At 48.0% G+C, this 23,008-nt stretch overlaps 1 protein-coding gene across 2 annotated transcripts in view; it reads right to left on the bottom strand.

Annotated features, from left to right (window-relative positions):
- Window positions 1-23,008, bottom strand: part of PHC3 (polyhomeotic homolog 3) — a 590,730-nt gene that overhangs the window by 111,637 nt on the left and 456,085 nt on the right. For both annotated transcript variants that reach the window (XM_085635115.1, XM_085635116.1), the window contains one exon: window positions 497-644. In XM_085635115.1, coding sequence (XP_085491241.1) covers window positions 497-644 — 148 coding nt within the window. The remainder of the gene's footprint in view (window positions 1-496; window positions 645-23,008) is intronic.

The raw sequence follows: 23,008 nt of genomic DNA, 5'->3' as shown, positions 1-23,008 counted from the left end.
AATGGGACCATTCTTTGTCAGTAGGCAAGTCTAGCTGCCTGTCACAGCCTTAAAACAAAGAGTTTTATGCATTACCCTTTTTAAAACAAAATAATACAAAAAAATAATAATACAAAAAACAAAGAAAACAAAACACATCACTGCCTTAATCACTGTGTAGTCAAATATCTGACATGCGCCTGAACAGAAGAAGTGTTTAGTGTTTATAAACCCATCAACAGAGGAAAAAGTACCCCATGGAGGGTAATATCAATAGGCAGAGGCTATCATTACTATACACCATTCAAAGCACGAAAATGTTGTCAGTTGTCCTATATGGCAGCGTTTTAATGTGCCACCATTTGAAACCTAACGACAAGCCATTTTTAATGTTTTGCTAAACAGCATTTAACTTGAAAAAAATCTGCTAGTGCTCTTAAACCTTAATAACAGGATATTTAAAAATCGGGATTACAGGAAAAGGAGTTGGCTACTGTAGGTTTGGAAAAACACAGACCTGCCTTAGAAAGTACTCTCCTAGTGCCCTTTCAGGGCCACTTGATCGACGAATGCATTGGTTTAATTTCTTTTCTTGCTTTCTGTTCCAATGACTGTTCTTGTTGCCTTTAAGGAGGGCACGTCTCTTTGTGGAATTAGCACTGTACCTGGAAAAAATCAATACATGGTTTCAGTCGTCTTCACTTTCTGCATAACGTATTCATTGTCAGAACCATGCAATATTATAGCAGTTTTGCACAATTCTGTTTTATATATCACTAATTATGGACATTTCATAAAGTTATTCAAAAGATTGTGGGTGGGTGTGGTGTTACTACAAGAGCTACAGACTTTGGAACTCGGGAACCAGGTTTGAGTCTCTGTGTCAGCTGAAAATTCTGAGCTTCTGGGCAAATCCCTTTATCTCCCTAATAAATGAACGTTACCTTGTGTAATGTGACTGGTGTTCTTGTAAAGTGCTCTAACACCGCCGAGTTTGCGCTACATAAAACAGCAAAAACATCCTAACCATGGACTATGTAGTGAGGGTGAATAAAAAGAGCCAAAAATGCTGCACAAAAGACTTCAGTCCTTTTACAAGCCATAAAGACTAAACTCAGATGAGCGATTATCGGCACTCTGAAAGGAGGAAATATTTCATCTCTAAAAGTGACCAAAAAATAAAAAGTCCCTGGCTCCTTTAGTGAATTTTTAAAAACAAAAAGAAGCCTGATGGTGGCAAAGCTGAGAACTCAAAACAGCCTCTAGTACAGAATATTGTTTTCATGGAGCTAAGAATCAATTCAGTTTCTAGGTGTCACGCGGACTCATTCTCTCTGTCATTTATCTACTCAATTGCTCACTTACTTATTCCCTCACAATAATTTACTTATTCCCTCACGCTGACCCGCTCACTCCTTTGCAGAACAAGCATTTGCAATGCAATAGGTCTCGCATTTGTGAAAGCTAGAGCTCTTGGTGTTGAAAATGACAATGTTTTTCACTTTTGTTTTTTTGTACACAGTAGAGTGATATGCTGGCTGGGAAATACAGTATCATCCTGGAAATAGCAAACACTCATAGGGAATGCAAGACTAAGTAAAGCATGTGAAATGTAAGCAGCAACCACATAGTTACCTTAATACTGGTTGTGAATAAAACCAATCTGGCCACTTTGCGACCACTCTGTCTTGCTTTATTTAGTGTTTTTTTCGAATTTTGAACCTTTTTTTTCCTCTCCGGTAAAAACTGTCCAAAAAAAAGCCGACATTTGCAGCCAAAGGTTTTGGATCCATATCACAGGAAAACAAATCAAGGAAAAGAAAGGGTAAGAGCAGTTTGTTGAATTCATGGTTTTCAGCAAGACGAAGAGGAAGAAAGAGAGGGATAGTGGCAGAGCAGGAGAAGTGAACACTGACTATTATTCAAAGAAAGAAGAGAAAATGAAAGGGGGGGGGGGATGCCATTCTGCTGAGCAATACTCCTTGGGCGCAACATCAGGTGGCTCCATTTGGCTCCGCATGACGTCGTCTGTGTCGGTTATGACGTTGTGGTGCATATATAGGCACCACCCAGGCGCGCGGACATTCGTACTTTTCGTTTTTTCCACGCCAGAAGTGCAGAGCCACGGAGTAACTGAAGTAGTCATGTGCAAAACTAGGGCCTTGAAAAAGGGGAACAACCCTAGCCCTACAATATCAGACCGCAAAGCAGGAAGGTATGGGTGGGGCTGTAAGGAATCTGCAGCTAGATACAGTCTCTACCAGATAATGTGTTACCGAAGGTAAGTAACTTGTTCATCTGACAGAGACATCTAGCTGCAGATTCCTTACCTTTGAATTAGATACCCAAGCCATACCATCCCGGCAGTGGGTTGCAGACTCATATCCTAAACTACAAAGTCTTGCAGGACAGAACAGGCAAAATGTCCGTCCCTGCGTACTTGCCCATCAAGGCAGTAATGTTTTGCGAACGTGTGCAAAGATGCCCATGCCGCTGCCTGACAGATGTCTTGGACTGGAACACCCCGAGCCAAGGCCGTAGTCGCAGCCTTATCCCTGGTGGAATGGGCTCTTAATCCCTCAGGGGGCTGCACCCTTGCCAAGGCATAACAAGTCTTGTTGCAGAGAACAACCGAGCGAGAGATGGTTCTTTTCTGCACTGCACTGCCCCTCCCTTCCCTTCCTTGCTCCCATGTACTCCACAAACAGTTGGTCATCAACCCTAGACTCTTTTGTGCGATCAAGATAGAACAACAATGCTCTTTTTGGGTCCAGTCAGTGGAGACGCTCCACTTCCTTAGAGGGATGCAGGGGAGCAAGAAGGTGGGCAAAGTGAAGGGCTGACTCAGATGGAATGGGGTCAAAGCCTTTGGCAAAAAAGATGCCCTGGTGCGAAGTACCAACTTGTCCGGAAAGGACATAAAATAAGGAGGCGAGCAAGATAATGCCTGCAATTCACTCACCCTCCGGGCAGATGTAATCACCACTAAGAAGGCTGTTTTATGGTCAACAGCCGGAGGGGACAATTGTGCAAAGAGTGCACATATTAGATAGGTAAGGACCAAATTAAGGTCCCACTGTGGCATACCAAAGGGCGTGGGTGGAAATAAGTTACCAAGCTCTTTTAGAAATCTATTTACAATAGGAGATCTAATGAGAGAGGGCCGGTCTGGCAGCCGCAAAAAAGCAGACAGAGTAGCAAGATAACCCTTGAGAGTTCCCAAGGCAGAGCCCTGCCGGGCAAGGGTTAGAATGAATAAAAGGACAGTAGAAAGAGGAGCAGAAAGCGAGTCAATGGACCTTTCTGTACCGTATGGTACAGATTTCTGCCAACGGCAGGTGTATACTGTCTTAGTGGAGGACCGATGGTTGCAGAATAACGTTACATACCTCTGAAGAAAGGTCAAAGGCCATTAACTGTTGTCGCTCAATCTCCACGCATAGAGGCGCAGAGTTAAAAGGTTCGGGTGGAGAACCCTCCCCTGCTGATGTGACAGAAGATCCTTCACGAAAGGGGCAGCCTGATCAGAGGATCAATACTCATTCTCAGAAGCTCTGGATACCATACTCTCCTCGCCTAGTCCGGAGCCACAAGAATGACTTGGGCCCGGTTGCTCCTGATCCTCTTCAGAACCGTGGGCAGGAGTGGTATTGGTGGAAAGGCGTACAACAGGCCTGAGCTCCACTCGCGACAAAAAGCATTACTGAGCGATAGCCGCCTTGGAAACTACAGCATGCAGTATCGCTGACACTGCGTTATGATTCGGAGGTGAACAAATCTAACCAAGGTTCTCACCACTGCTGAAAGAGACATAGCACCACCTCCAACTGGAGACGCCACTCGTGATCTGCAAGGCATCGTCAGCTGAGTTCGTCCGCCCTGGCATTCAGAGAACCTGCCAGGTGTTGAACCACCAAAGTTATGCCCTGCTGTTTCAGCCATGTCCAGAGAAGCAGGGCCTCTCAACAAAGGATCCACGAACCCCCAACGCCCAGCTTGTTGCAATACCACATGACAGTGGTGTTGTCTGTGAACACCTGCACTAACTTCCCCTTGACAGAAGGAAGGAATGCTTTCAATGCCAACCTAATCACTCGGAGCTCCAACAAATTTATGTGGAGCCCCGTTTCTGCCGGAGACCAGTGTACCCCGCTCTCAGGTGGCCGCCCCATCCCAGAAGTGATGCATCTGTCACAACCATGAGTTCTGGTTGGGAAAGGGAGAGGGGTCTGCCATTGATCCAATTGCGGTTCGTTAACCACCACTGCAGATCTTCTACAGCTCCCTCCGAGATCTAGGCCAAGTTGGTTGAGATTTCCCTAATGCTGTACCCATTGGAACTTCAAGTCCCACTGGTCGAGCCCGCATAAGCCATCTTCTGTGTCTTACCAACAGGATGCAGGAGGCCATGAGGCCCAACAGCCTCAGAGTCAATCTCACCGAAATCTAGGATAGAGGCTGAAATATCCGAATCATAGCCTGAAAATCCTGGACTCGCTGCTCGCAAGGAAAAACCTGAAACCGCACTGTGTCCATAACCGCCTAATGAAAGGGAGCATCTGAGAAGCAGTTAGGTGCGACTTTGACACGTTAATAGAGAACCCCAGCAAATGCAGGAGGTTCGCCATAGTATGAAAGTGGGAGACGACAGCCTAGGGCGATGACGCCTTAAACAGACAGACGTCGGTAGGGGAAGACTGACACCCCTAAACTGCGCAGATGAGCTGCGACCACCGCCATCACCTTTGTGAACACCCGAGGGGCACAGGTAAGGTCAAAGGGGAGTACAGTAAACTAAAAGTGCTTGTGCCCTACTTTGAACCGCAGGAAACGCCAGTGGCCCGACAGGATAGGAATATGAAAGTACGCGTCCTGTAGGTCCAACGCTACCATCAAGTCTTCTTGGTATAGGGCAGACAAGACCTGAGCCAGAGTAAGCATTTTGAATTTCTCCTTTTTGAGGAAGAGATTGACGGTCCGAACATCTAAAATGGGCCATATCCTCTTGTTCTTCTTCGGAATCAGAAAGTAGCGGGAATAACAGCCACTGTCTACTTCTGAAACTGGGACCCTTTCTATAGCTCCCTTGGCCCAGAGAGCCGTAACTTCCTCTTGGGGCAACTTTAAATGATGCTCCTTCAGCCATTCCTGATTTGGTAGAATAGGAGGAGGAAAAGAAAAAAAAGGTAGGGAATACCCTCCTGGACTATCTGCAAGATCCACTTGTCTGATGTTATGGATCTCCAGTGGGGGAGATGATGACGAATTCTCCCACCAACTGGAGGAGTGTGGTCCTGTAGAATCAGCCTAGGATTGCTTGGAGGCTGCTGCTGGTGGGGGCAGTGTCGTCGATGACTTCTGGCCTCCATTCCGAGATCGGAATGCACAGCATTCTCGACCTCGCATGGCTTGGGCAGTCTGCACGGGACGGTATCTGGGATGTGGCTGGAAACCCCTTCCATTGCCACGAAAGGGGTGAAAGGAAGACTGGCCACGGAGGGGGGTCGAGAAGAGGACCAAGGATCTGCCCGTAGCTCGAGAGTCCTTGAACCTGACCACAGCAGAGTCTGAATTTTCCCCAAAAATGCGAATTCAGTCAAAGGGCATTTCCAACAAATTGGCTTGTACATACCTTGAGAAACCAGTTATATGAAGCCAGGCGTGGCGACTCAAGGCAACCATTGTTGAAATTGATCTTCCCAGCGAATCGGTCATATCTAGGCCACACGGTATGATGAATTTTGTTGCGTCTCTCCCATCCTTAACAGCTTGGGAGAGTACAGCCCGGGTCTCCTCCGGGACTTGTGGCAGCACATGCGCAACCGTCTCCCAAAGGGAATGGGAGAAATGGCCCAATAAGCAAGCGGTATTCACTGACCGCAATGCCAGGCTGGAAGAAGAAACATTTTCTTCCCAAATAAATCCAGCCTCTTGGATTCCCTATCTGGAGGGGCGGAAGGGAACGCGCCCTGGGACATAGAGGCCTGCACCACCGAACTTTCTGAGGTGGGTTGCTGGCTGAGGAATTTTCGGTCACCCAGAGCTGGGAGATGGCGGCGTGCAATCGTCCTATTCACCGGAGCCCCTGTGCTAGGATTGGACCAAGTTCCTAGAAGGATGTCTGTACGTAGCTCATTAAAGGGCAAAAGGGGTTCCGACGTGGAAGCCCCAGGTTGAAACACTCCAGTCAGGAGGTTAGTCATGACCTGCACCGAAGGCAGCTCCAGTCAAGGACCTCGGCTGCCCTCTTTACCACCAAGGCATAGGATGCCCCCTCCTGCATAGCCACTGTCGGCGGAGAGAGCATGCCAGTATCTGGAGAATTATGTGGTCCACTGGGCTCCCCAAGTTTCCAAATTAGTCCAATTTCTCTGCAGAGACTTCCAGGGTTTCAAGAGGGTCCCCAGACCCCTCCCATTCCGCTCTTGAGCCTAGCACATCTTCAAAGTGCTCAGGCGACAACATAGAACGTTTGGGTCCTGTCGGAGTTGGAATTGGAATTGATTGATGCCGTTCCGGCTCCTTGTTATCGGAGGTGAGGATGGGGCACGCGCTACCGACGGGCATCAGTGACGTCGCAGGCACCGACTTCGGATTCAACTTTAGGGAAGGTTGCATTGGCACAACGGACGTTGAACCGGATATGGGATCGGATCCCTGGAGCCCCACCAGTGTCGTGGCCGGAGCCGATGGCAACAAACCCAATGGGGCCCCTTCTGACCCCACAGGGCCCAAAGGCTCTCCAGCAGGGTTGTTCCGCTCAAATACACGGTGCATGGCCTCGTAAAACTCTTTAATCTGAGCGGGAGTCGCTCTGGCTCCCAGAAAAGGGGGGGCGCAAAGTCAACTCTGGCTTTGGCTTCGCGGAACCGGGCCTAGAGCATCAGTGCTCCTTACATCTCTCGACAACGGACACCAGTTGAGGTGGAGACGAAGTCCACTTGGACTTCATCTTCTTCTTATACCACTTCCCCAAGTGTCCCGAGGACCTCAAATGGGAGGAAGAGGACGTAAGGCTTGGTGAGCAGTTCCGCGACCTCCTCTTCTTCAATCGGGACCATGACCTCCTCGGAGTGTCACTTGACGGTTTCGACTGCCGAGCTGTGAGTAACTTCATCGCCCACTCCCTCAAGGTCTTCAGAGCCATTGCCCGACAGTCCAAACACGACTTTGTATCGTGGTGACAGTCCAAACACGACTTTGTATCATGGTCACGCCCGAGACACCACAGACATACGCTGTGGAGATTGGTGACTGACATCATGCGTGAACAAGTCCTGAACGGCATGAAACCTGTCTTCCTTGAAGACATCCCTCGCACATGAAGTCAGAAATCCCCAAAATATTTGACAAAAGTAGAGTAAAAGCCTGCCAACAAGCAGAAGAGGGGCAAATCTTCCCGGATCAGCGCTTAACTGGCGCGGAAATAAAAGAACTGACGTCTGCGCGCCTGGGTGGTGCCTATATGGGCACCGCGACTTCATTACCGACGCTAATGACGCTGACGCCGTCACATGGAGCCACCCAACGTCGCACGCTAGGGATATTGCTCAGCAAAAGTTTACGGATCCAGCCTGACATCTGGGAAATTAAAGGTAGGGAATCTGCACCTGGAAGTCTCTATGAGATAGAGCGGTTTGTTGAAGTCATGGTTTTTAGCAAGTGAGCTGAAGAGCAAACCTAATGCCGTCCGATGTCCTTGCTGTAAAATGTTATCACGGCGAGCTGTACTTTGGAACTGGCAAACTGGTGCTCATGTAAAGCACTCCAATACCATACCATTGGGTTCGCGCTACAACTGGAAAACAAGCGGTTGTGGGAGAGCAGAATGTCCTTTAAGAAAATAGCACAACCCAGACAAAACTGCAAAATTAAAAAGGCGTGTATAAAGGGGAGTCTGGAACTGGTGGTGTGTACTCCGACTGATATCATAGTATCTACCACCGTTACCTTAAAAATCACAAAAATAAGTTACGCCAAGCGAGTGAATAATGAACCAATTAAAGAACAAAATATAATATTCCGTAGAAACCCTGCACTTTTCCAAACACGTTACAACCCACACAGCAACCCATGAGGCATCTCACACATACAGATTAATGGTGGCGTCCAATTGGTAAACGTTCTTGGGTGAAAATCCGTAAAGCAGGTAAAACCAGTGAATTCTAAAGAAGAAACAGCCAGTAGGAAAGCAAAGCACTTATCCCCAATATAAAATCAAAAGTAGGCTTCTAAAACTATATAAAAGTGGCCTCGGATAAAGTTTGATGGAAATAAATCCAGCAGGCAATTGGCTTTCAAAATGGTGATGGGGTTGGAGTAGAATCAGGTGCATTTTTTGAAAGATGACCCATCTCTCCTGCAGTTTCTATTGATTATCATCGCTCCTGGCCTCTTAAAAACTCTTCACATTTTAGAGGTGGGCAAGCCACTGAAAGCTAGAGCCAGATGCCTCCGGTTCAGCTTGAGGTCTTCTATGAACCTCTAACCCAAAACGGCTCGAGTTTTCAAGGGAGGCGAAATGCCTAGTGGCTACTGCTGCCGGCCATGTGTCATTAGAGAACTGGGATTCCAGGCAAATCTTCCCTGTGCTGAAAACAAAAACATGAAGCAGCATTAAGTCCTTGGGAAAAGGTTTCTGCTATGTAAAAGTGCCAAAAATAAAATGTGGATTCAGACTGTCACCCGTACTCTAATCTCAGCCTCCAAGAAATAAAGTCAAAGCATTAATCTTTGATGTCAGAAAGCGATACCCATGAGCTAGTGCTGAACTGCACAGTGTGAAACTGGAAAATCTGGGATCAATCCTAGCATGACCAAATTGTGTGATCCTAAGCAAATACTTGATGTACACTGTAAAAAAAAATCTCCTGTGCTTGATTTAATAGCCTATGAAGTTGCTCCATCGTTTATAAGAATCTAGAACACATATACGACACACAAGACAACTGACTGACTTCTTAATTCACTAACAGCATTGGCATCAGGGTGGGGGCAGGCATGTTTTTCAGTTCATGTTTAAAACACTCACCTTAAATAAAGACCACTCAATGCAGAGATAGTGATGTACTAAAGGGAAACCTTTTGGCATGTTAAAAGAAATACACACTTTAAAATATGTCACCTGTTGAACGATTTACATGCCCAATATTTTCTTGAGTTGTTGTGCATGGGCGCTTGGTTCCAGGGCCGACCCTTGACTTGGCTTTTTTTTGTTAATTTGTTAGCTCGCCTACCTCACCACATTGACTAACAGGCCAGCCTGTCTCTCAGTCACATTGTTATAGGCAAGAAGTGCTCACGCACACAATCAATCCTTCCAAACATCTTCAACTCTCAGCCTTTGGAACAAAATGGAACCAGCTGCAGCAAGCTGCTCCATTTTCCTTTGGGATGAAGCCCCCCCTTAAAGCACTGATGCTGTCCATGCACCTCTTTGTCCATTTTAGCCTTGTTTGCTATGGATTAGTAAAGGGAAATGAGACGATAAATGAGGAGAGGGTAATGACAGGGAACACACCTCTTGCCCGTCTGTTGGCCCCTCAGGCAGGCGGATTGCTAAATTGGCACAGGTAAAGATAAATCAGATATGCTATCCAGCCTGCACCAAGGCTTCAACATGCAGAGGCTAGTTATGACGTGTTGCATGTACAAACAATGGCAAGGCTGATTTTCTCCAAACACGGAATCATGGAACACAACAAAGGTCAGGGGAAAACGTGGGACCTTTTCCATTTTTCACGCCCATATAGATGAAATAAACAGGTATTGCAGAAATTCACATATATTGTGGGAATTTTGCAACTTGCGATATCGTGAAATGCTGGAGGGTCTGCGAAGTATCTCTCTTTGCAGCAGGTTCTCGGCCAACTATGTGTAGAATTCTCAGTAAAGCTTTTGTTATCTTCAAATTCTTTACATAGACTGAGGCTGCACTTTGACTTCACATACACTAGACGTCCTTCCCACATTTCAAAAGAGGCAGACGTAGCACGCACAAGCGGTTTGCTGGACCAAGGCATGCTCTCTGGGAGTGCACTGTCGATTTTGGGGTTGCTTATCCCCTATCTCGTCGCCAGTTGTAGTGCTCTCCCCAGCCTGGGTACTTACCAATGACTATTCCGCACACAGAGCTTAGTATAACACGGCTATATTCTTCTGCGTGTAACCGCAAACTCATCATTCTAAACCTGCACTAAGCTCTAATGCTTACATCACCGATCTACAGAGTACTTCATTAACACACAACACTACAAAACCCCATGGATTTTTTCAGATGCAGGACTGAGCAAAATTTTCACTGTACACAATTGGGTTCTGACCCTTTTGGAGGGCAAGGTGGATTTGTGATGGAAGGAAGGTGTCTTTGGAGATTCTTATTGCATTTGTTTTCTTGAAAACACCCAGATTTGTTTAGTGTCTCTTATCTGGGTGCAATCAGTTCCATAGCTTTCCTCTTAACACCTGAATTGAACTGCCTCAGTGACACCTGCATTTGAATCTGCCCAGAGTGATACGGTTTGCTTGATTGACTCCATGGATCAGCTTGGTGTATGGTTCTGGAAAATGGCTTCATGTACTTTAGATGGTGGCCCACTTGTGCTTTCAAAATAGTGCAAAGAATGTTGAACCTAATTCTTTGTACCTCAAGGAGCAGCTAAAGGGCCTTAAGTACGGAGGTATGGTAAGTTGATTTTTTAAGTTAAGACAGAGTTGATGCTCCATGCAGGGGCGGCTTATCCATAGAAACGGAGACCCCGTACTGCGAGCCACTATACCCTAGACAGACTCCATATCTACGTGCATTTGGTTCCTGTAGGGTAGGAGTGGGGCTATGGAGCAATCTGGCAAGGACTGAATGAGGATGCATTGTGTTAATGAACTGTGCATGTCAGATTGACCGGTGTTTTCGCTGCGGCAAGCCTGACATGTGCAGTTCAGACTTCCATAATCAACATTTCCTGAGAGCTGGAAGAGATTTGACACAGCCTCATCAGTCTACAATGGAGCGTTGTGTTTCCCTGACCCAGCCACTCCTGGCACTGCTCTTTCCTTGTTTGGTATTAAAAGCAGCATGACAGCTGTGCTTGGGCTGGCTGGGGTGCTATTAACCAGAATGCATATCTTTGCCTGGCAGGGGGAAGATCAGATCATCAGGCCTGCTCTAGGTAAAAATATGTTTCTTCGTGTTTACTTAATACCAGTACTCCTATTATGCTGCAAAATTAAATTTGTAATGCAGAGATGATCGGTGTACATTCTATATAAATAAAACGTACCTATAAATAGAATGTGCCCCGATCACCTCTGCAATACTAACTTAAGCATGTCCACCCTTTACAAAATGATTTAGCTTTTACGTGCTGCACATGCCCCACCACTTTCAAAAGCCACAGCTGGCTCTATAGCTTTGCAAATTCTGTAATTTCACAAGCTCATTCTTTGGGCTTTAGTGCTGCATTTCACAGTCTATATTCCACTATTTTACCTGCCAAGTATTATGCAAATATCCCAATTCTTTCCAGGCTGTGACACACTAACCATGTACAATATTTGTCTCCAACAGCCATTATGTAAGCAGAAAAAAAGATGTCCCCTGTGTGAGGCCATAGCTGGGAAAGAAACCTCATTCATATGGGGATAGGTGAGAGTACCCGCCTCCTCCAAAGGTGTCAGGGTGTTCCTCCCATTGGCCTCAAAGTGTTTTCACAGGCCCACCCCCCAATGTTTCTCTGAGACCTCATTCATGCGGAGTGCTGTCTCATAAGATGCAAACCAAGCATAAATATCCTCCCGCTTCTTGAACCTCTGTACAAGATCTAACCCCCAAACTGCAATGTCTACGCTGCCACCGTTTGAGCTGGACTCCGCCTGCTTGGTCTAAATGTCCAGCTCCCTCAAGCTTAGCTCATGTGCCAAAAGCAACTTCTTATCTTCCAAGGCACAAGCTTTCTCAGCCTCAATCTACACATTCTTCATCTGGAACTTCATAGTGTCCAACTCATGATTTCTGACCCTCTGCCTTTCCTCCATTTCCTCTGGAGACAAATGTTTGGAAGACACACTGCTGACAGCCACAGAGGCTGCTCTTCCTACAGGCAAATCCTGGGACCTAAAGCCCCTTTCTGGAAAATCCAGCTTCTCTGGCCTCCCACCAAACACTCAAGGCCTTCTGCAGCTCCTCTTTCCTTGAGGCACTCTTTATGAGGCATCCAAAGCTTTTGCAAAAATGTCTGAGTTGATCCACTTTGTATGTATGCAACATTCCAAGATCAAATGCCAATTCTGCACCTTCACTTGCTGGTTTACCATTTAGAGACATGCTGCGTGGATACTTCAAGAGTCAGATCAAAACTAGAACCAAACAAACACTGTATGTGGTTACGTAGTGCCCTGCTCCAGACTAGTGATGTACACCAATTACTGTGGGTCAAGTACAATTACAAGTTCAAATCTTCACTGCTGACCACTAATGTTAGAAATGGGGGTCTATAATTGGCAGAGGTATGCACCTTTGTCCAAGTAGGGACCCTTGCTGTGAGAAGTTGGTCTGGTATATGCTGTCCACTAATTAAAGTGGGCACCTTGCACCAGTCCAAACAACCCCTTGTTGATGATAGGTTAAAGACAACCTTTATTGAAAGCTATCCTAGTGGTAGCTATAGAGAGCAGCCTTCAGGCTAAGTCTTGAAGGAATGTAAAGCAGCATGTTTTACCAGTCTATAATCTCTTGAATGACCAAATGAAAGGCAACCACACCAGGTATATATATATAATATATGTATTTATTTATAAACACACCCTATTAGTCTCTTTATGAGGCTAGAGGTCCAAACACATAAGTTACACTTCAAATATTATAGTAGAATGGCACAAATACACGTCAGGCCCTAGGGGCGAGCCAAACCATATACTAAAATAGTGGTATAAGAACCACGACTTAACTAGACACAAGGCCTAGAGCCTGTAGAATCGCTGGGACCCCAAGGAACCACCCAAGGTAGTGATACAGAGGACCCACGGGGGCCGTGTGCAGTGTGAAAGCGCAAGCTCCCGTTAGCTTCTATGGGGAAAGTCGCGGTTAGATTATTAAAGATTAGGGACACTTAGAGATGAGTCAGGACCAAACCCTTTTGGACTTAGGAAGTTCTAGGGTCACCACCCACGGGAGCACCGGAGTACTCGAGTTACCTCACCCAGGGAAGCCGGGTGCATAGGTGTCAAATGGTGTCGGGTCGCTTCGTCGTTTCAAAAAGGGAGCTGGCAAAGAAGTGCTCCTGCCGGGAAGATGCGAAGTGTCCGAAGAGATCCAAGCCTGGATCGAAGTTGAGAAGAACCTGAAAGCAGAGGGGACAGAGTCTGGGTCACTAGCCAGTGACCAGGAGCACGATAGGCGAATGCCCACAAATGTCGGATGATATCAGGTGAAGCAGGTGAAGCTCGACTCTTCAGCCACGAGGACCAGGAGGTGTCGAGGACGACCAGGAGCTGGATTCGGGCTGTCCCACAAAGGTTGTCGAGTGCTGCAGTGTTGGTGCCCGGATTGGACACAACAAGCCTTTAGAACAGCAACCCACGCAGAAAGGAGAAAGATGCTTTGGTGCAGACCAGCAAGGTCTGAGGGACTCACCACTTGGTAGGAAGTCAGGGCACGTCTGGAGCAACCACGGAAGCCCAAGGAAAATCAAAGTTGCCTTAACAGGGACCCACCAGTCGATGGACCAGGGATCGCGAAGAGACCTCGAGAGGAATCACCACGGGTCACTCGCTGTGACTAGGCCGACAATCTTCGTGGATTCTCTGCTCGAGGTGGGGGCGACAAGTAACCCCAAGCACGACTTCAAGAGACGTCGGGAAGTCAATGCACATGCAAAAGTGCACGGTGACCAGGAGTTCCACGTTACTCACGAGGGCTGTGGGTCTCAGCTTTGCAGGGTACTTGGGTTGGCCTCTGAGAAGTCTGGAAATCCTCTTCCTGTGTTACAAAGTCTTCGGCGTTCGGTGGGAGCTTCGGAGATGCAGACCGGCAATTGCTTCGTTGGTGCCTGCCGAGCAGGGAAGTCACTCCTTGACCCTAAGGGAGATTTCTTCCATCCTCTAGTCTTCAGTAGAGAGTCGAAGTTCCAGGATTAAGTTGCAGAGTTTCGTCCAGGGATATCTAAAGTCCTGTTGCCAGGGGTTCCTTAGTTATACCTAAGGAAGGGGTTGCACTAACTCTGGGGACCCACCTATGGGATGGTTTGGAAAGAGGGGTGGCTACACCCAATTCCTTTGTCCAGTTTCGTGCCAGAGCAGGGGCTGGAAGCCCCTGAACCAGTTTGAGCTGGACTATGCACAGGGACACCAAATGTGCCCCCAGTGCAGGACTTCAAAGCACTCTGAGAGTGCTCCCACCCAGCCCCAATACACATCAGCCTCTCTGGGAGGTGGTTACACCTCCCTGCGACAGGAAACCTATTGTCCAGGCCTCCCCTGCCGGAGTTTCGGTCAGCAGCAGGAGGCCAGAACCGTGTCTGTGGCTGCAGCATCCATTTTGTGATGCCAGGGCTCTGTTAAGTTGGTACCGGGTATACCGGTGCTGTCATGTCTCTCACTCTAGAAGGGTGGGATCATATTCTCACATCAGAAATTGATGTGGGGGTATGATTCTAAGGTGTTTGGCACCAAACACGACATGTTTCGGTGCAGTCAGTCCAAAGTTAGCATTAGCCGTTTTATTTATAATGAACTTAAGAGTATATGGTCAGGCTGCACTACTGACAACCCCGGAGGATAGATTCCGAAGGCTGCAGAGGGGCTCAGCTCATGCCTGGGCACCCTCTCACGTATAACCAAGCACCCTGCCTTCAGGATTGATAAGGCCTGCCATAGGGGTGATTGATAGGTTTCTATGTGCAGTGATAGGTGAGATATAGTGAACCTATATCTCAGTAAGGGGTGCATGCACCGCCTTACCCAGGGTGCAGTAGTAGACCTGTGGTGTCATTTTGGAGGGCTTTCCAGGGGTGGCATAATACATGCTTCAGCCCCTGTTAGGTCTCTGGGGGACCTATGCACATAGTATACCATATACTAGTGACTTATAAGGGCACCTCAGAATCCAATCTGTGATATACCTAAAGTACATGGAATCAATTTAGAGAGGAAGCAGCTAGGCTGGGGTCCTGAATAGCAGGGCCCCAGCCAGACTAAAGTAGAAAAACAGTGTTACAGCAGCAAAAAGTGGAGGTAACCATGTGAAGCAGATCCTACTCTCCTACACAACCCCCCCCCAACACAGGAACATTAAACTAACCTTGACCAGTTGAATCTTCATGTTCTAAGTGGAAATATCTGGAGAGTCCAACTGCAATGGCATGGTTACTCCCAGGTCTATGTTACACTGTATAGTCCATCCCCTGTAGGGAAATGGACCACCTGAGAAGTTTGGGGTTTTCACCCTTAATATGTTTTAGCCATAAGAGGGGCTTATGGTCTGTCTGAATAATAAAATGAGTACCAAACAAGTTTGGCCTCAACTTCTTCAGAGCCCAAACCACAGCAAAGGCCTCCCTCTCAATGGCTGACCAACGTTTCTCTCTGGGGTCAGCCTTCTGCTTAAGAAAGCTACTGGCTGATCCTGACCTTTGTCATTTAACTGTGACAGTAGAGCCCCTACCCCCAACTCAGATGCATCTGTCTGCACAATTAACTTTTTTCGGAGTAATCAGGACTTTGCAGAATGGGAGCAATGCACATGGCCTGCTTCAGGTCATCAAATGCCTTTTGACAGCTAACTGTCCACCAAACCTTTTTGGGCATTTTCTTAGAGGTTAGGTCATTCAGGGGTGTCACTATTGATCCATACCCCTTGACAAATCTTCTATAATACCCAGTCAGACCTAAGAAGGCTCTCACCTGAGTCTGGGTAGTGGGAGCAACCCAGTCCATTATGGTCTGGATTTTACTCTGCAATGGTTGAACCTGGCCACCACCTACAAGGTGGCCCAGGTACACAACCTGACTCTGCCCTATCTGGCACTTAGTAGCCTTGATAGTTAGGCCTGCTTTTTGCAGGGCCTCCAAAACATTCTTCAGGTGGACCAGGTGATCCTCCCAGGTGGAGCTAAAGACAGCAATATCATCTACACTATAATCTTCTAGGCCTGTAAGGACTTGATTCACCAACCTTTGGAAAGTGGCAGGTGCATTCTTCAAACCAAAGGGCATTACCACAAATTGATAGCGCCCACTAGGGGTAGAAAATGCAGTCTTTGGCTTTGCATCATCAGCTAGTCTGATCTGCCAGTAGCCAGCTGTCAAGTCAAATGTGCTTAGAAACTTGGCTGAGGCCAAAGTATCTATTAGCTCATCTTCCCTTGGGATGGGATGGGCATCGGTCCAATTGACTGCATTGAGACCCCTGTAGTCCACACAAAACCTCATCTCTCTCTTGCCATCTTTGGTGTGAGGTTTAGGCACAAGGACTACTGGACTAGCCCAAGGGCTATCTGAGGATTCAATGACTCCCAAATCCAACATCTTTTGGACTTCTGTCCTTATACAGCCCCTGACATGGTCAGGTTGCCTGTAGATCTTATTCTTCACAGGCAGACTGTCCCCAGTGTCCACTTCATGAGTGCACCAGGTGGTCTGACTTGGAGTCAGAGAAAACATATATCTAAACTGGCTGAGAAGTTTTCTGCAGTCAGTTTGTTGCTGGACAGTGAGGCTGCCTGCCAAGGCTACACCATCTACTGATCCATCATCAGGGTTCTGAGAGAGCAGGTCAGGAAGTGGGTCACTCCCTTCCTCCTGTCCCTCATCTGTAGCCATGAGCAAGCCCATGTCTGTCCTGTCAACATATGATTTTAGTCTGTTGACATGAAGTACCCTGTGGGGACTCCTAGGGGTACCAAGGTCTACCAGGTAGGTGACCTCCCCTTTCTGTTCAACAATTGTATGGGGGCCGCTCCATTTGTTCTGGAGGGCTGCTGGGGCCACAGGCTCCAACACCCACACGTTCTGCCCTGGCTGGTAAACAGTCAGCACAACCTTTTGGTCATGCCAGGCCTTTTGTAATTCCTGGCTAGCCTCAAGGTTTTTAGTTGCCTTTTTCATGAACTCAGCCATCCTGGAGCGGAGACCAAGTACATAGTCCACTATGTCCTGTTTAGGGGGTTTTAGAGGTAACTCCCATCCCTCCTTGACTAGACACAAATGACCCCTAACAGGATGGCCAAACAGAAGTTCAAAAGGGCTGTAACCAAACCCCCTTTTGTGGCACCTCCCTGTAGGCAAACAAAAGGCAGGGCAAAAGGATGTCCCATCTGCGCCAAAGCTTTTCTGGGAGACCTTTGATCATGCCCTTTAAGGTTTTGTTGAATCTTTCAACTAAACCATTGTATTGTGGGTGATAGCGTGTGGTGAATTTGTAATTCACTCCACACTCCTTCCACATTGCAGTCAAGTAACTTGACATGAAGTTTGCACCCCTGTCAGATACTACCTCCTTAAGAAAACCCACTCTTGAGAATACACCAAGAGGGCTCTTGCCATCACAGGTGCTGTAGTGGTCCTAAGTGGAATGGCCTCTGGGTACCTAGTGGCATGGTCCACCACCACCAGGATAAATCTGTGCCCAGATGCTGTCTGAGGATCCATGGGACCAACAATGTCAATACCAACCCTCTCAAAGGGAACCCCCACCAGAGGTAGTGGTATCACGGGGGCCTTTGTGGTTCCACCTGCCTTGCTACTGGCTTGGCAGGTCACACAGGAGCGACAAAACTCCTTAGTGTTTTGAGACATGTGGGGCCAGTGAAAGTGAGGGACAATTCTGTTCCAAGTCTTGTTCTGGCCCAGGTGTCCTGCTAAGGGAATATCATGGGCTAGTGTCAATAGGAAGCCCCTAAACTTCAGAGGTATAAGCAACCTCCTGGAAGCACCAAGCTTGGGGTCTCTACACTCTGAATAAAGGAGTCCATCATCCCAATACATTTTATGGGTGTCACTAGCTTTCCCAGCAGCCTCATCAGCAGCTTGCTTTCTGAGGGGTTCAAGAGAGGGGCAGTTTTCTGTTCCTGGCTCAGATCTGCCCTGGAAGGGCCCCCCTATCCCCAAGAACTCAACCTGGTCAGGTTCAAGCTCCTCTGGAACAGTTCCTTCCTCAGGCTCAAGATCATCTTCCTCAGGAGGCTGATCTGTATTCTGAGTCAGGGGGGAAGGCACTGCCTTAACCCTGCTGCTCCTCCTCTTGGGAGGCACCTGGTCCATTTTTCCAGAATCCAGGGCTAGTCCAGTAATAGACATTTTGGCCTGTGACCTAGTCACAGCAAAGACGTGAGCAGGGATCCCTAACATTTCTGCATGTGTCCTGAGCTCCACTTCAGCCCAAGCTGAAGTTTCCAGATCATTGTCAAGCAAGCATTCAACTGGTAGGTCTGCACTTACCACAACCATCTTAAGGCCATTTACCCCTCCCCAGGAGAAGTTAAACACTGACAGAGAATGGTCTGTTCTCACATTGCTAGCATTGGTCACTTGGTACATTTCACCAAGTATAATCTGCCCAGGATCCACAGGATCTTTTGTCACCATTGTGACTCTTGCACATGTGTCTCTGAATGCCAAGCCTCTTTTCCATTAATCAAATGCTGCTGTCTGCATTTGCCCAAGTTACTGGGACTCGCAAAGGAGGACATGTCCATGCCTCCATCACAGATCAGGACAGCCTGAGTTGGAACTCTGACTAGGCCAGAGTCCATCTCAGAACCCAGGGTTAACCCTTCTACACCCTTATTCTGAACATTACCACCACCAATTGTAGCTGTACTAGGGGGGACAGTTGCCTTCGGGGCAATGGTGGCTGGAGTTGAGTCTTTGGACTTGGTGCAATCACTTGTCCAGTGAGTCTTCTGTTTACAGATTTTGTACCATGGTTTCTTTTGGCCTTTTCCCTTGTTAGACTGTGAATCCCCACCTGAAGAAGACTTTTGGGGACCTTCTGAAGACCTCTGGTCTTTACCCTTCTCCCCACCCTTGTCAGAGTTTTTAGGATCTTGCTTATTCTGGTCACCACCTTGGTTCTGAACCTTCTGCCTCACCCTAGTTTTGACCCATTTGTCTGCCTTCTTTCCCAATTTTTGGGGAGAGGTCAGATCTGAGTCCACCAGGTACTGGTGCAACAGCTGTTTTTGACAGTTATTAAAGATCTGCTCCCTCATAATTAAATTGTACAACCCTTGAAAGTCTGCAAAGTAACCAACCCTCCAGAGCCTTAGTAGCACAATCTAAAAAGTCCACCCAGTCTTGATTTTGTGCCTTTTGTGTACCCCTGAACTTTAACCTGTATTGTTCAGTGGTTAGGCCAAACCCTTCAATCAATGCAATTTTCAGACTGGTATAATCATCAGCATCATCCTCTCTAACAGTGAGGAGCTTATCTCTACCTTTGGCTGCAAAGGAGAGCCATAGGATTGCTGCACACTGCTCCTGGGGGACCCTTTGAACTTTACAGGCCCTTTCCAGTGCAGTTATCCATTTGTGGATGTCATCCCCACTCTGGTAGGGAGGGAGAATCTTATTTAGGTTTCTATGGTCATAAGACCTTTTCCTATCACTAGGGGTGTTGCTGCCACCATGAGACTCTAGTCCCATCTTTTTTCTAGCCCTGTAGAGCTCTAGGGCCTCCCTGTCTAGGGCTACCTGCTGCTTTCTGATTTTGAGCTGGGCTTCCTCATACTTCAGCAGTCTCTCCCTCCTCTCCTGGGAGGTTTCCCTCCTATGAGCAGAGACAGAGGTCCCTATAGATGAACCAGAATGGTTAGACTCCACTGAGGGAGAGCTAGGTGAGCTAGACCTTCTAGACCAACCACCAACTCTTCCAGAAGGGACAAAGAGGGGACCATTGTGGCCCTCCCCCTCATCTTCCAGAGGAGCTGGATTTCCCAGGTCGAGATCATTGTCATCTTCCTCGCCAGCATCAGAGGTCAGGTCATGGGGAGTTTCACCCCTAGGCCCTTCCTCAGCTGCTGCCCCACCCCCTCTGCCTACCCCTTCAGACCCCGTAGGTCTTCTGAGATCATCCAGCCTGAGTACCTCCAGGAGGTGCTGGGTGGTTGGACTTTTGCCTGTCTTCAGTCTCCTAGTACTGCATAATGCTCTCAATTTCAAGAATGGGAGGTTATCATACTTGGAGGGAAGAAGCCCATTGGCTTCTGGCAGGGACCCACTGGTTCCTGGCCTTGAAGACATTACTAGTGAGGTAAGGTGAGGTGTATTGCACTACCTACTCTAGTGTGGCCTACTAAACTCTCTTGAGTTGTAGAAAGGGTGTGCTAAGCCCTTAACACACAACTCTAAGTTCAGTAGAACTTACTGTATTCTAAAGCTTGTATTATATGTACCTCAGGTACCTTTAGTGGTTTTCAGTTAGTCAATTTAATTGAGATTATCTGGTAAAACAATATCAAGCTGGAATCCCACACGCTGCACACCAATGTGAGAAGTTGGCCTGGAATATGCTGTCCTATAATTATAGTGGGCACCATGCACGAGTCCAAACAACCCCTTATTGATGATAGGTTAAAGACAACCTTTATTGAAAGCTATCCTAGTGGTAGCTATAGAGAGCAGCCTTCAGGCTAAGTCTTGAAGGAATGTAAAGCAGCTTGTTTTACCAGTCTATAATCTCTTGAATGACCGAATGAAAGGCAACCACACCAGGTATATATAGAAAATATATGTATTTATTTCTAAACACACCCTATTAGTCTCTTTATGAGGCTAGAGGTCCAAACACATAAGTTACACTTCAAATATTATAGTAGAATAGCACAAATACACGTCAGGCCCTAGGGGCGAGCCAAACCATATACTAAAATAGTGGTATAAGAACCACAACTTAACTAGACACAAGGCCTAGAGCCTGTAGAATCGCTGGGACCCCAAGGACCCACCCAAGGTAGTGACACAGGGGACCCACAGGGGCCTATGTGCAGTGTGGGAACACAGCCGCGAGCTCCCTTTAGCTTCTATGGGAAAAGTCGCGGTTAGATTTTTAAAGATTAGGGACACTTAGAGATGAGTCAGGACCAAACCCTTTTGGACTTAGGAAGTTCTAAGGTCAACACCCACGGGAGCACCGGAGTACTCGAGTTACCTCACCCAGGGAAACCGGGTGCATAGGTGTCAAATGGTGTTGGGTCGCGTTGTCGTTTTCAATGGGAGCTGGCAAAGAAGTGCTGCTGCCGGGAAGATGCGAAGTGTCCGAAGAGATCCAAGCCTGGATCGAAGTCGAGAAGAACCTGAAAGCAGATGGGACAGAGTCTGGGTCACTAGCCAGTGACCAGGAGCACGATAGGCGAATGCCCACCGATGTCGGGTGATATCAGGTGAAGAAGGTAAAGCTTGACTCTTCAGCCACGAGGACCAGGAGGCGTCGAGGACGACCAGGAGCTGGATTCGAGCTCCCCATGAAGGATGTCGAGTGCTGCAGTGTCGGTGCCCGGATTGGACACAACAAGCCTTGGCAACAGCAACCCACGCAGAAAGGAGAAAGATGCTTCGGTGCAGACCAGCAAGGTCTGAGGGACTCACCACTTGTCAGGGCACGTCTGGAGCATCCAGGGAAGCCCAAGGAAAATCAAAGTTGCCTTCACAGGGACCCACCAGTCGACGTATCAGGGATCGCAAAGGGACCTCGAGAGGAATCACAAAATGGAAGCCCACAGGTCACTCGGGGTGACTAGGCTGACAGTCTTCGGTGGATACTCTGCTCGAGGTGGGGGCTACAAGTAAACCCAAGCACGACTTCAAGAGACGTTGAGAAGTCAATGAACTTGCAAAAGTGCCTGGTGACCAGGAGTTACGGTTCCATGTTACTCACGAGGGATGCGGTTCTCAGCTTTGCTGGGGACTCAGGTTGGCCTCTGCGAAGTCTGGAAATCCTCTTCCTGTGTTGTAAAGTCTTCGGCGTCCAGCGGGAGCTTCGGAGATGCAGACTGGCAATTGCTTCGTTGGTGCCTGCCAAGCAGGGGAGTCACTCCTTTGTCCAGTTTCGTGCCAGAGCAGGGGCTGGAAGCCCCTGAACCGGTTTGAGCTGGACTATGCACAGGGACACCAAATGTGCCCCCAGTGCAGGACTTCAAAGCACTCTGAGAGTGCTCCCACCCAGTCCCAATACACATCAGTCTGTCTCCACAGATTATTAAAAACCAGCAACATGATATGTAAAAAAGATGACTGTGGACAAAAGCCGGCCATGATATGTGAAACATATCCTTGCATCAAAGGCGCATTCCAACGACCTTCCACTTGATGGCAGCCAATCATGACAACCTATAGCCTCCTAAATTCATAACCAGTCCTCTTGGCAGTTTAGATGACGAGCAGAGCGAGACAGGGATTTGTTTCCAGCGAGTTCGACTCCTAGTTGCCACTGGGTGTCACTGTTGTCCGGAAGTTTCAGGATCGGATCGGATCAGAATTGGAATTGGAGTCGGAGGAGGCGCACAGAGCCAGAGCAAGGAACAAGGGGCTGGGAGCTCGCCTCCGCCTGCCCTTTGCCCTCTGCCACCTGCCTTCTGCCTTTGCTCCCCACACTGCTCCCATCGGACATTGGACATCGGCATCGGCACTGCCGGCACGATCGAGTGCGGCACTGTGCTGTTTGCGGTTCTGGGTGGCTCCCGCACCCCGTTCCTGCACACCCTTAACATCGGCACGCAGTTGTTGTGTTGTGCGCGAGTCGTGGTCCGCGGCTCCCTCGACGCACCTCCTGTGCACACCCCAGAGACGGAGACAGAGACAGTGACCCGTGAGGAGGTGGCGGTGGTGAGTTGGTGGGTTGGGGTGGAGGCAGCGGAGGGCGATGGTGGCGTGGTGGTGCTCAGCAAGGAGCCTAGCAGAAGGGAAGAAAGGCATAAAGGATATAAACAAGAGCCCCACTGAGAGGAGTATCTCAATAGACAGCGGCCAGCAGCTGTAGCAGGATTGGGGTGACAAATGGTGAGGAGCTGGATGGGGATGGATGCTAGGGGTTTCTGAC

The sequence above is a fragment of the Triturus cristatus genome, chromosome 11, assembly GCF_964204655.1.
Source record: "Triturus cristatus chromosome 11, aTriCri1.1, whole genome shotgun sequence".
Classification (NCBI taxonomy): Eukaryota; Metazoa; Chordata; class Amphibia; order Caudata; family Salamandridae; genus Triturus; species Triturus cristatus.
Note: the sequence above shows the minus strand (reverse complement) of the source record. Positions and strands in the feature narration are given on the sequence as shown.